The 13176-nt window shown below is 34.8% G+C and overlaps 1 protein-coding gene across 8 annotated transcripts in view; it reads right to left on the bottom strand.

Moving 5' to 3' along the window:
- Positions 1–13176, bottom strand: part of STXBP3 (syntaxin binding protein 3) — a 30517-nt gene that overhangs the window by 5594 nt on the left and 11747 nt on the right. For 4 of the 8 annotated variants that reach the window (XM_074832699.1, XM_074832698.1, XM_074832700.1 and 1 more), the window contains exons 7-19: positions 12914–13068; positions 11961–12051; positions 10901–11025; positions 9338–9442; positions 8759–8816; positions 8483–8548; positions 7800–7880; positions 7118–7256; positions 6421–6527; positions 5853–5951; positions 4886–4971; positions 3903–4051; positions 564–1721 (exon numbers count right to left, since the gene is read on the bottom strand). In XM_074832699.1, coding sequence (XP_074688800.1) covers positions 1630–1721; positions 3903–4051; positions 4886–4971; positions 5853–5951; positions 6421–6527; positions 7118–7256; positions 7800–7880; positions 8483–8548; positions 8759–8816; positions 9338–9442; positions 10901–11025; positions 11961–12051; positions 12914–13068 — 1353 coding nt within the window. In that variant the 3' untranslated portion in view covers positions 564–1629. Of the gene's footprint in view, positions 1–34; positions 1722–3902; positions 4052–4885; positions 4972–5852; positions 5952–6420; positions 6528–7117; positions 7257–7799; positions 7881–8482; positions 8549–8758; positions 8817–9337; positions 9443–10900; positions 11026–11960; positions 12052–12913; positions 13069–13176 lie in introns of those variants that run through there. The other 4 variants (XR_012624164.1, XR_012624165.1, XM_074832696.1 and 1 more) reach the window with 2 other exon arrangements.

The raw sequence follows: 13176 nt of genomic DNA, 5'->3' as shown, positions 1-13176 counted from the left end.
ACTACCGAAATAAACAAACTATTCCAGTCCTTAGGAAGGACACTTTGATATCAGTTATTCTTTATTTATTATTTAGTTATTTATTGCTTTTAAGTTCTGGGAGTAGGAAAAAAAATTGCAATTACATATGGCTTTTACACCTAACTTTTGTTCTTCTTGCCAAAGTGTAAGGACTATATGTAATTTAAGCATAACTGTTCAATACTGATTTCGAAGTGTGCATCTTTAAGAAAATGGTGAACGCTGTATTTCTTAAATATGTACTTTTAGTCTGGATTTTTAGTGTGATTATTTATAGTTAGCAAGTAGACTTCAGAAAAACTATAGAGATTTCTGCTAACTAATTTTTTTTAAAATTTTTCATGCACATGTTTGATGAACCAGTTACTGAAAAAAGGTGTTGTTCCTGTATTCCTATTGAAAATAACATCAGCATATATTAGGTGCATAACTCATGCAGGTACATTTGAAAGCTACAGCCATTTATCCTCATCATGCCCCATGTCCTGCAACATTTTAAAATAAACAAACCAACATTTCAAGGCACATAAATACAACATCCCTTTAACAGGTTAGTAATTTTAATTGCTTAAGTAACATAAGACAAATCTAAACATTACCAATATTACAAAATTAATACAATTTAGAATTTATTTGATCCCCTTCAACAAAAATTTATGTATTGCTTTCTTAATACGTAACGAAGTAGAAGAAAACAGTAAATTCTCTTGAACACATCAGGTTTTGTTGTTTTGTTTGCTGTTTGCTTTTCTTTTTTAAATTACCAAGTCATTTGAAATATCAACTGCTCCCTTTCTTTTCCTCTCCTCTTCCCCTGGCCCCACTCCCTCAAAAAGAGAATTTATGCTTAAAATTTTGGAACCTCTACATCATAGGCAATTCAACTTCTAAAACAGACTAAGTAGACACAATCATAAGGAAGTTTGTAAGAAATTAAGTTTTTTTGAAAATCTTTAGTAATAATCCCTGTATATACTTAAATATAAAGTGTACTTCAGTGCACAGTTGCAGCATTGCTCCCAAGTTATATATTCAAATTAGAACTGCTTAGCACTTCTGTGATTAACTTTCTACCTTACCCACCACCATCTAAAAAAGTTTTTATTTTTCACAATTACATATATTTAAAGAATTTTCAGTGAGTTATTTTACAGAAAATATTAGTTTAAGACACTGCACTTGTGTGGAATATTTTTACCACAAACTCATATTTACAAATTTTCTTCTGAAGCCTCTGCCTAAGAACCTAGGCCCTTTTTAATTCAGTCATTTTTAGAAATAAACTCTATTATAGAAAGGTTTCACAGTTCTCAAAGACAATTCCAGTGTATATATAATCACAATTTGAAAGGAATGAACATACCCTTTTGAAAAAGCACTTACAGTGTGACACTGTCTATACTAAATACAACCCAAGAAACACATGTGTTGATTTTTTCCTCCCTCTGCCTTCCACTCCCCCAAAAAAGCAGCAGATATAAGTTGTAAAGTGACATCCCATTAGTCAGAACCCTATAGTGTCCTGGTACAGTATTTAGACAAGTCAGTTGCATAAGGACGTGTACATACTATTTGTCTTTTCCCAAGGCATCATAATCACCACCATTTCTATTCATCCTTATTGCAGACCATATCCTTTGGTTTACTAAGGCTCTTTACTTCATCCAGTAGTCTTTTAGGTGTCAAAATATGAGTAGAACCTGACAAAAGAACATAAGTAACTGTATCAGTCTGAAATTCTGACTTTCAGACATACCCTCATTAGAAAAAATGTTACATGCCAGTGTTTTTTACTGTACCTGGAAAACTGAAAAGTACAACAGTTCAAAGTGTTTTCATGTGCCATCATATAAAGTGTCACCATATAATATATGTCACTGTTAGGTAGGCTGTGTCCCTCTTCCTCACACTGAGACATCCAGATTAGGACTCTTACTTTGGATACAAGTTTCAAGTCCCTGCTCCGCCCTGTTTGAAACATAGGCTTGAACCTGGGCCTCTTTCACTGTATGCCATTGTCCCAGCCTGCACAAGATGTGCCCATTCCGTGAAAGGGCGAGTTAATGACAGGCTTTATCCTAGAGTCAAGAAACCATTTGGATTACAGATAATCACAAATAGTAGTTCTCCACAGAAATATCAGTTACAGAAAATTGGCTTTTACTGACTAACATTTCCTTGAAAAATTTGCAACAAATTCCAAGTCTGAAGCAAGAAAATCCTTATTATCATTCAGGAGTGCACAACCTCTCTTGTTCTTTTAAGAGAGCAATTATGATTTCTGCCATGAAGGGTCACCCTACAGTTATAAAGGGAACTCTTAACCATTTAACATCAGGGCTGTGTTGAGCCCTTAGTTTTAATAGTGTCAATCTCAATGGACTAATATCCCTCAAGTTCTGAATCAGGAATACAGGAAGATTTTCATCTTGCAGTAAGCTGCATGGAATCTGGGAGTTATCACCTTCCCTCAGAAATCAGGGTTACAAACAAAACTACAAGAATCATCTCTAAACAAGAGAGAAGATGGCACTGTGGTTGTGCCAGATATTACAGTGAAAGAGTGACCTCCAATAAACATGGTTTTGTAAACAAGTCTCAGATGAAGACACAGTCTCGTTAAACTACATTCCTGTTGTCCTGGTCTTTCCATTGCAAAGCAGAATTAGGACCGGCATCAAACCTACCTCAACTACCACCAATGAAACCAGCAAGCAAAAAATAAACCAAAAAAATCCAACCACACACACAAATGCACTACAACACACCCTGCTATTTTGAGGTAACAGACTCTAGTGCTCAGAGTCAAAGTTGTCATTGCTTCAGGGAAGAGTATGCATTTAAAATTATGGCAGATGAGTTTCAGAAAGGATTGAATCTAAGACAAAATTTAATTGCCAGACATAAGCATCTCAAGCAATTTAGAATGCTTTAGATAAGCCTGCACCCAGACACCAGCTGCCACTACAGATGAATACAGGTCTCTGGTAAGGTTCTGTATCTAGGACCTCTGTTTTGATATATCATATATACAAATATTTAGCACCTAAATTTAAATAGCAATTATTTGAGGCACAGGCTAATGGAACAAGGATTTGCTGCCTCTGAGGTATCAACTAAGAGATTACTACCCCAGCTGGTAATTCATGCGTTTACTGCTGAATTTTAAAAAGATTAGGGAGATAACTTCAATTTTCAGGGCAAAAGCTATAAATCATGGTGTGATTTGTGTCAAGTCTCTGAAGAAACCATGACAAGAACTAGAAGATGTTGCAAAGTCAACTGAGCTACATTGAAGAAGTTTTTTGGGTTGTTTTGTTTGAAGTTTAGAGAGGGAGGGGGTTCCTTTGGTTTGGTTTTTAAAAGAAAAAAAAAAACAACACCCAAACTTGTCTTCCCTCCCTTCCAAAGTGAATGATTTTGCACTACTCTGCCAGCTTTCCTACTAACACCAAAAGCAACGAGAGTAGTAAGTGTAGCTGAAGGTAAAGGACAGGCAGATGCAAAAGTCTATGAGGAAACTGCAATGCAAAGAAATACAAGTCTGTTTAAATCCTTTTTGCTATACATCAGGCTACTTTAATAATATATTTCTGACATAATTAACAATGATTCTTCTGTAGAGCATAACTGTATTCATTGTCCTTGATACCTTGTTGCAAAAAAAAAAAAAAAAACACACCACAAAAACAAACCCAAACAAAAAAACACCAAACCAACCCAAACATCAAGCAAACTAGATAAACTGAAGAGATACTTCTAATTGCATAGTTTTAGGAAATACTCTGGCTATAGTATTAGTTTACTGAACCAACTTAAGAAATATAAGAAACACATGTAGTAAATCCCTACATACCACCCTTTTCCCAAGACAAGCTTACCAATAACAACCTCACAGGACTTGTAAGCTTGAGAAACTTCATAGGCAGTGCGCATCTCCGAATATGTAATTCCTCCAATCACAAATATAATCAGTCTTGCACTACTCTTTCGCTCATCTTGATAACTAGCTTTAGGTTTCTGGCGTGCACTGTAAAAGATTTCATAAGATGACATTTACATAGCTTTACTGATTACTTTTGGTAAAAATTATGCAGTTACAAGCAGTAACAATTTCTGTTGTGTAGTTCATGATTATAATTTAAGCAAAAGAATTTAGACAAATCAATAATTAAAACAATTTTAATAGCACATTACTCAAACTATTCAGTTATCACAAGGGGGAAAATAAATACAAAGCAAAAACCTTGCAGTACACACAGCTCGCACACAAAGGACTTCTACCAAGAATGCCATTTCACATTCATTAGCAGACAACTCATTTCAAGACTTCCAACTTTTCTGGACTTCTCTAAAGCATCACCTGACAACAGGGGTCAAATATATAATAAGCCCATATTCCCTAATGAGAGAGCCTACAGAAGTTGAATTTAACTTACTGAGGTCATTAACTTCAAGAATGACACCACCACTACCACAGCAGAAATATCTTTCAGAAAAAATAAAAACATTCTTTTTGCTTAAGTCACAGAATATTGATAATCCATTCCTGAAACTACTTCACACTAGAAAGTTCAATGGTTTAAACATCTCATTCTGGGAATATGGAAATGTTATTTCTAATCTTGAAGCAAAAGGGAGATACTCCAAATAAAAAGGTACATATGGCTAAGAAGAGTTATTAAACTAACAACCAAGTTCAGTATGTTTTAGATGAAATAAAACTATAGGTTTTACGCATTAACACTACCTTATATACATTAATTCACCACTTAGTAAGCACACTTTTATAACACTCTAGAATGTACATGACAAAAATACTGGGAAATGGGTAAATTAGGTTTCAGGCAATTAAACAATTTACCTTACTGCTCCTGAACCATTCCAGGTAGGAGGACACTGGGAACAATAAGGCCAATCTTTTGAATCTAGTTTGTTTTCTATAGCATCCTGAAGGGCAAAACAAACACCTGCTTTAAACAGCCATGTAGACCTAAAACCCACCAAGTTTCAGCTTCCCATAAGGATGAATAACTGGAATGTAACATCAACATATGCAACTTCTTAGAACAACCAATCACAAACAGCATCTCATGAACAATGCTTCTATGTAACAAAATGCTAGACCACATACTGCTAGAAATTATTACAAGGCTTGTGTATATCGTAAGGAATTAGGATTACATATGCTTTCTTTATAACCTTAATATTGATTTAACTATTCAAATTTCACTAGGAGCTTTTCATCTGTAATGACCCTGACATATTTAATTTCTCTGCAGCAGCATGTGAGAGAAGTTAAGGTCCCATGAAGACACAAATGACCATGTGAAAGTCACCAAGAATCTATCAATAATAGCACTGGGTCAGACTAAAAGTCCAGTGAACTTGCTATTCTGTCTGACATCAGTCACTAACTGATGCTTTGGAAGATGTTTAAGAACAAAGCAACTACACTTCTGGCAAGTAACATTTGAGCCTCTACCTATCTACAGTTTAGATTTGAATTGCAGTTTAAAGACTCACTGGAGAAAAAATATCCAGATCTTTAAATTACACTAAACAGTGCCAATCACAGGACAATCTGTTAAAAAAAGACTTTTTGCTTTCACTTTTATTTGCTTCACCTTTAAAACGACCTCCAATAAGCAGCATTGCTAACACAGCAGTCTACTGTTCTATATTACAGACAGACTTGAAGTGATCACTTTACTCAACAGATGTATTAAAGTAACTGAAGATACTATGGAATTTCAAAAAACTGGCTATAATGGCTCACTTGAATAAATATCTGCATTGCACCCATGAATTAACTAGTTGGTCAGATTTACCTCCATAACATCTTTGATAATAGGCGTCCACCTAGAAAGTTGAAAAGTTTCTTCTGAAGAACGGTCCCTTCTTGGGTGTTTATGCTGCTGAGCAGCAGACTGAAAAGATTTTCAAAACATGGTTGTATTATACAGTCTGTTGGGAATTTTGAAACTTCTTCCCAGTTAGTAGCAGGGGGGAGGGGATCGATCAGTGGAAACTTTAAAGAACTAATGATAATAGCAACAAAGAACTACAGTTAATACCTGTAGATTTCAGGATACTCTAGAAATACTAATTTCAGAGACAAGGAATTACATTGACACTTTCCAAAGCCAACTAGCTCAAGTCACCATCTGATGATTTTAGACAGAACATTATAGCTATCTTACTTTGAAAGTTATTCATGTTAATTGTTTAAAGGATTTACCATTTAGAGACATCATAAAACCAAGAACTCCAAGTAATTGCTTGCTCAAAAAAAAAAAAAAAAGAAAGACCTAGATAATACTGCTAAGAGTTGCTGGAAGAGCTGTACAGAAGTGCTTGGGTGGTAGGGAATTACAAAATAAATAAATACATTCTTACTGAAGAGATAACAGGAACATCCAGGTATTTCCAATTTTTTATCATATCACTATCACTTTCTATTTGTACATTCTGGATCAGCTTGTCCAAGTTCTCCTGGGTAGTTCCTTTGATATAAGGAAAACATGCAACTTAATTACCATGTGACTGTAAGGCCAGTTGTCTCACATTCTGGGCTGTTATTTAGTCCAGGATTTTTTTTTTTTTGGCCAGTCTACTCTAAGTTTAACATAGTACTATATTTTAGCTGAAGTTGTTTAATGGTCCATTTTTGAGACCAAAACCCAATACTGTTATAGATTCCCCAAACCAACATTATGCCAATTTCCTCCTCCTCTACTACAAATTCTTCCCCACCAACTTTATTTTCAGGTTGCAATGGACGTGTAACTCCCTCTTTAACAGCTTCAATACGATGCAAAAAGATTAAAATTTAAACTGTTGCACATATCCAAGCACAGGAACGATGCTAAAATACTTTATGGATCTGCACTTGTATTGAATCTCTCAACTCCTCATCAACAGTATCTTCGCTACTAATTTGAGGTAAGAGAAGCTACAGAGGATGGACAGCATTTCTTTCTAACTTGGTCATCAACTCCAATACAGATGTTAATTGAAAATACTAGACTATCCCAAAACTTGAGTTGAAGCCCATAGCACTGAGAACAAAAAAAGATAGGGCAGCTTATCATACCATTTGTGCTAAAGATATACAGGAGAATAGCTCTGATTTTGTCATAGCTCTCATGACTTTTGTTGAGCAGAACTGGAAGGAGGACTCTCATAGAGTCTTTCACTTTTTGACCTTCTGCATCAGTTCCAAGAGCCAAGTCCTAAATTTAAAAAAAAAAAAAACAAAACACAAAACAAACAAGAAAAAACACACAACATGAGTTTAGTGAGTAGTCATTAAAAAAAGTATTGTTTTGTGTGGTTTGAAATGCATATTTATGAAACCATAGGTTTCAGGAAACAATCAAGCTGCATCAATTTAAATTCAGTATGAAGAGTCTTTGACATAATTATTTCAATAGTTACAGCTTTATAATAACACTACATAATACTCTTAAACATTTAAAACTGGTTGATATCTACAGGAGTTTTTAAGAAATAAAACAAAGACGATCCTTATACAAACCAGCCAGATTCAACGACAAAAAACTAAAACTCTAAAAGTACCTCCTTTACTGGCAGAGTAAGAACCTTGCATATTTCACTTCGCTTTATTACTACTACCTCAAGAAGTGACTGGGGAAAAAAAAGGCAAGAGACACACTACTTTTGTGAGTTAAAGACAAGCATCTATTCCTACCAACAGAAAAGTGCATTTTCAGCAAGTTATTTGGTTTGTGGTTGTTCTTTTTTTTTAAACCTACCTGTTCAGTTTTACAGAGCCTTTCTATGTTAGATTTGAACTTGCTCATGCAGTCTTCTGCTAAGTTAAGATAAACAACTTGCTAGAAGAGAAAAAAAACAAGCTGCCATAACTTTTTTTTTTTAAAGCCACATCAAGCAATCATTTTAGCTGTTCACAAGAGTCAATCCTTCAATTAACCTTCAGTACCACCATGCATTTTCTGTTTGATCCTTCAGAGACTGACCTCAATAATACCTTTTAAAACATTAAGCTAATATGCTATCTTCAATTCTCAAAGCACACAAATCCTTTAAGTGGGTTGTCTTTTGGTTTGGTTTTTTTTTTTTGGGGGGGGGGGGGGGGGGGGGTGTTTTGTTGGTTTTTGTTTGTTTGTTTTTTGGGTTTGTTGTTGTTGTTGTTTTGGGGGGGGTAGGTGTGGTTTTTTGGTGTTTTTGTTTTTTTTGTTTTGGTTTTGGTTTTTTTGTTTTTTGTTTTTTGTTTTTTTACACACACACACTAAAATGGAACACCTGGAAACAAGTCTTCTCCAAATTAACATGTACATCTAATAAAATTTTGAGAAGAAAAGTTACATAGGACACAACAGGAAGATGACAAAATAAAACTAGACTTCAATAACGCAGAAAAATATAGTGTACAAAATTGTTTATTGTGAAGTTGTAGTTACAAAAAACCCCTTACCCTACTTATCTCTTTACGATAGTGCGGCATCTTTTTCATTAACTGGGCCAAAGCAGATATCGATAACTGTGAAGAAACAATACAAGTTGAAAATGTTTTCCCCCAATATCTGACATGCTTATTTCCCATTCTTCTGCAGCCTTGCCTTTTTCCCCCCAAGAAAATTGCCATTGAGATAAACCTCAATTTCTGTAATAAGTCCATGAAATACATAGATCTGATCAGCTGAAAATAATTAAATTACCAGGAAGAACAACAAGAATTTATAAAACTTACTTTTCCTTCTGTTGCCTTTCTTTTTGATGAAACTTCTTTCAAAAGTTTTGGTATTTCTCTGAAAAAAAACCACAAATACAACAGCACAACAGTTCTTAAGTCTTCTAAGATCTTTACTTAAAATCTTAGAAGAACTGTGCAACAAGAACTTCTGAATCAAAATAAAAGCTTTAAATATGGGTCCACTTCAAAGAAGAGTGTTTTTTTGACAGAGGAAACTGAAGTTAAACACTTTGTTTATGATATATGCATAATGTCATATGATGCATTAACTTGCTAGTACTTATGCAAAATAATCCCTTCAAACTTAAAAGATCTGAAGATAATGCCCAGGAAATATTTTTATTTCTGTTTTCCTCAAGAAGTGTAATTAATATTAGCAAAATTGCATACCTCTGTACATACTGTATTTTTCAAAGTATGTTTTCTTCCTGGCATCATTTATTTAACAGGACGCAGTCTATACTGCAAACCATCTTTACTACCGCCTGTATCCATACTTAATAGCTCAAGTACATTCCCTCTCAAAGAAATTTTTAACTTGCATTTTTAACTATTTTTTGTTATTTATTCACATACTCAATCACATCTGCAATATGCTTGTGTCGAATCTTCACCCAGAGCTCATCATCTTCCTCCAGAATTGCCTCCCGTTCCTTCCCAGCAGGTCCTTCTGTTTTGTATCTTCCAAGAGAAAATTCAGACAGTTGGTTTGGAGTTCCCCCCCACCCCCTCATTCTCATTACTCGTTAAGAGTATTAATTGTTCTGGTTAAGTCAACATACATGGTAATAGCATGGCAGTTGCAGTAACATACACAGGTTTTAACTTACAAGCCAAGCTATTGCCCAACACAATATATTTTACATAAGGATTTTACAGATTACATCTTTGAACATAGAAGCAGCAGGTGAATTTTTGAACTACCAACAGTAACTAGAGTTTCAATCATACATTTACGTGCACCTCAATTTTTCTTCAGCTTCTAATGTCAACTTTCCTTTGGCTTCAAATGCAAATTGTGTGCAAAGTAACACACATTGAGATTGCAAAGTGCAGCTTTCTATATCTACTATAAGACATTTTGTAACTCTGAAGGAAAATGAAGTCCCATTCACCAACAAAACAGACTAACCATGACAAATTACTTCACATATACCACAAACACTTCACAGCATTACAGACCAGCTATTACTTTTCTACAAACAGAAATAAACCTGTAAATAAGACAGCGATCATACTGCACAATATTTTCACATTTACAGAAACTCACACAGTGTATATGGCCAGAAAGCAGACAAAAATAAAAAAAACATTACAAGATCAATGGTGAAAGTCAGATCATGTCTACCTAAAAAACACCTCTGCTACATTTTCATGCCCAGCAAGTTTCAGATTCATAGAATTCTACATTTTTTATGAAAATATTCACTCAGTGTTTCTGACAGAAGATAGGGATTCCTGTTTGCTTAACTTAACAATGAGGCAAGTAGGTCTCATGTGTTGTAATGGGTCATCAGAAAGTAAAAGCCTTATCAAAATCTTTGGTGTCAGCACAATCTAGCAGCAAAGTACGTACCTTATGCAAAACTATGTCACGCTATTCCAAACAGTGACAAAATAATGCTTATAAACTAAACATGGCTTACCTAAATGCGCATTTAGAATAGAAACATGCAAATTTTAACAACTACACAAATTAAATTACTGGAGCTATAAAAGTGAGCATTCCTGAAAAATAATTAAGCTTTTCCTCAGTATTCGCTTACTGGTCTTGTTTGCCTTGTTAGGACAAGAAGGGTAAGAATATGAAAGAAAAAGTAGAGAATCTGAACATGCACTACCAAGGTTTTGCTTCAAGTCCAATAGAAAATTCTTTGTTTTTTAAAAAAGTGCAATTTGTTAGACTCAAAACTTAGCAAAAATGCCAATTAGATCCTAGCTAATCTCAACTAAACGAGGAAGTTTAAAAAAAAGAGGAGGATGCAAATTCAAAAGGAAAGACTAATAATGAAGCAACCCTTGTGCAATATAAGCAGTTAACATTGCTCTGGTGCAATTCAGCTAAACAGTTCCATAGATTTTATAATCAAGAATAAAGTGCTTAGATTTTTTTTTTAAAAAAAAAAAAAAAGTACTTGCTTGTAAGTATCATTTTCAATTGGTAGCAGATCATATGCCATTGCCTGGAAGGTGAGTTCGTGAAGTACAGTTGATACCGGGTCAAAGCCACGATCAATTATTATTAGTTGGGAGTGGGTTTTAGCCTAGAAAGCCATCAAACAAAGACAGACATACAGTAGGAAGTTAATGCATGTTAAAGCTATTTACATTAAGTTACAGCACTGCAGACAGTTTTGAAAAAATACCTGAAAAAACTTAAAAGTATGGCCCAAGTGTTTATCAACATAAATAGAAACAAACACTTAAATAACCAGCACAGTGATTTTAAACGCCAGTTTTAAGGCAATGCTCTTAGCCCATTACAATGCATTCAGTAACCTCGCCTAATGAACAAAAAATGTGAAGAAAAACACACACGAAAAAGGCCTCCCACTGACTTTTCACAAATAAGTGCACTGTATTTCAGATCAGATTATCTGTATTTTGCTGCAATAACGAAAAAAATAATCTCCCAACACTCAACTGAAAGTTTCGTTTTGGTGTCCAGTAAAGCGGCAGTAGCACCAGCTATGTTTATTTCTGTGGCAGAGTGGAATATCACCAAGTCAGAATGGTTTACCCATACTTCTGCATTTAGGCAGCTACTCTGATCTGCCCTGATCTGTAGTGACATATCAAAAACATTATTTATTACCCACAAAGATACAGATTTTCACATAAATCCCTTCATGGGAGACATTTTAATCTGCAGTGAAGTCCCTTCTACACACAGCCCTATGGATGGTGATGTTAAAACAAAAGTAGTCCACTTCTCAGGTTTGTATCATCCCCTGCATTACCATAGCACCAGTTTTTTAAGTAAAATTAATTTGATCACATAAATATTTCCTTACATACAGATTTACTGTATCAGTTACTACCTCTAAGTTGTTTTCATACACAAAAAACTAAATGGCAACTAGTTGCCTTTATTAATAAACAAAATCTGGTGTTGTAGAACCTATTGTCAAAACATATTCCAAAGACTTTTTTCCCCAGGCTTACAGAAAAGAAGCAAACATTTTAGTTCACTTTCTACCTTTATTTGGCTTTTCTCATCAGTTTTGTAGTAGTTTTCAAGATTTTTTTCAACAAGCTGTGCAAGTTTGCTGGCTTTATCAGATGGTCCGCTGGGAAAAAAGGAAGCATGCAAAAATAACTTAAATTTCTTCATCAAAACACTAAAATGCTACCTTTAAAACAGAAAGAACTCCCTAGATTGATCCTCTGGTTTCACGAGCAGTTTCTGAACTCCATTCTAAGTATTTCCAATACATTTTCACTCTTACATTACGATTCCACTCTTTGAATGCTTCAGGTATTTCACACAGTAGAACCAGCTTCAGCCAAAAGACTGACATTAGCTGGTATATGGCCCAGCACCTAAAAGTCTCACTCAGAAGAAGGAAACAAGAAAGAAAAAAATGAAGAGAGAGAGAAAAGAATAAACAGTCAAGCATTTATTTCTTTATTACCTTTGCAGAGAATAAGGCACCACTTCACAGCACAGAAAGCTATTCTTGAGCATAATTTCAGATGCTTACCTTGACTTCAAAGATACCACCTTCTACTCTATCAAAGCTCTATCAAAGTCCTCAATATCTCTACTACAAAGAAATCCTGATCCCATCTGCCTCAGCAATTTACAAATTCCTTGATGCCAAGCAGAGCTGCAAAACTACAAATAGCAGCAGTTCTGTTACAGGATTGTGCATGCAGTACATTAGAGCATCACCCTACTGACCAAACACGAAACAAGCAGTTCATAAGAGAACAGGGTATAGTAAGTACTGTTATACGAATACACTCCAAGAAATAACTCCCTGCTCTGCCTACACCTCACAAATTCCTATCATTCCCAATTTCAGAGTTGTGGATTAAAAACAATTAATCCAAATAAAATAAACTATTCTGCAGCCTCAAGCTATTAAACAATGTGGGAAGTCCTAGAAATGAAAGCAACTAGACTATACAACACTACCTTTGCCCTACCTTTTATATCTTACTCCTGGATTCTCATCCAGCGTGGCACATAAGGTAACAATTTGTTCAGCTATTACTTGCATTACAGCATCATTATCCTTTGTCTTTTCCAGAGTTGGACTATAACAGCGGTAGAATGCATCTGGGACATTGAGAGTAAATACCTATGTAAAGTACAACCAAGAAAAAAAATAATTACTTAAATTGCATCTTTCTAAAGTATCTGGTAAAAGAATTGCTAATACTTTAAAACTACATGCTGTAATAAGAAG

This window comes from Strix aluco, chromosome 8, assembly GCF_031877795.1.
Source record: "Strix aluco isolate bStrAlu1 chromosome 8, bStrAlu1.hap1, whole genome shotgun sequence".
In the NCBI taxonomy this organism is placed as follows: Eukaryota; Metazoa; Chordata; class Aves; order Strigiformes; family Strigidae; genus Strix; species Strix aluco.
This window is presented reverse-complemented; position numbering and strand designations above follow the sequence as displayed.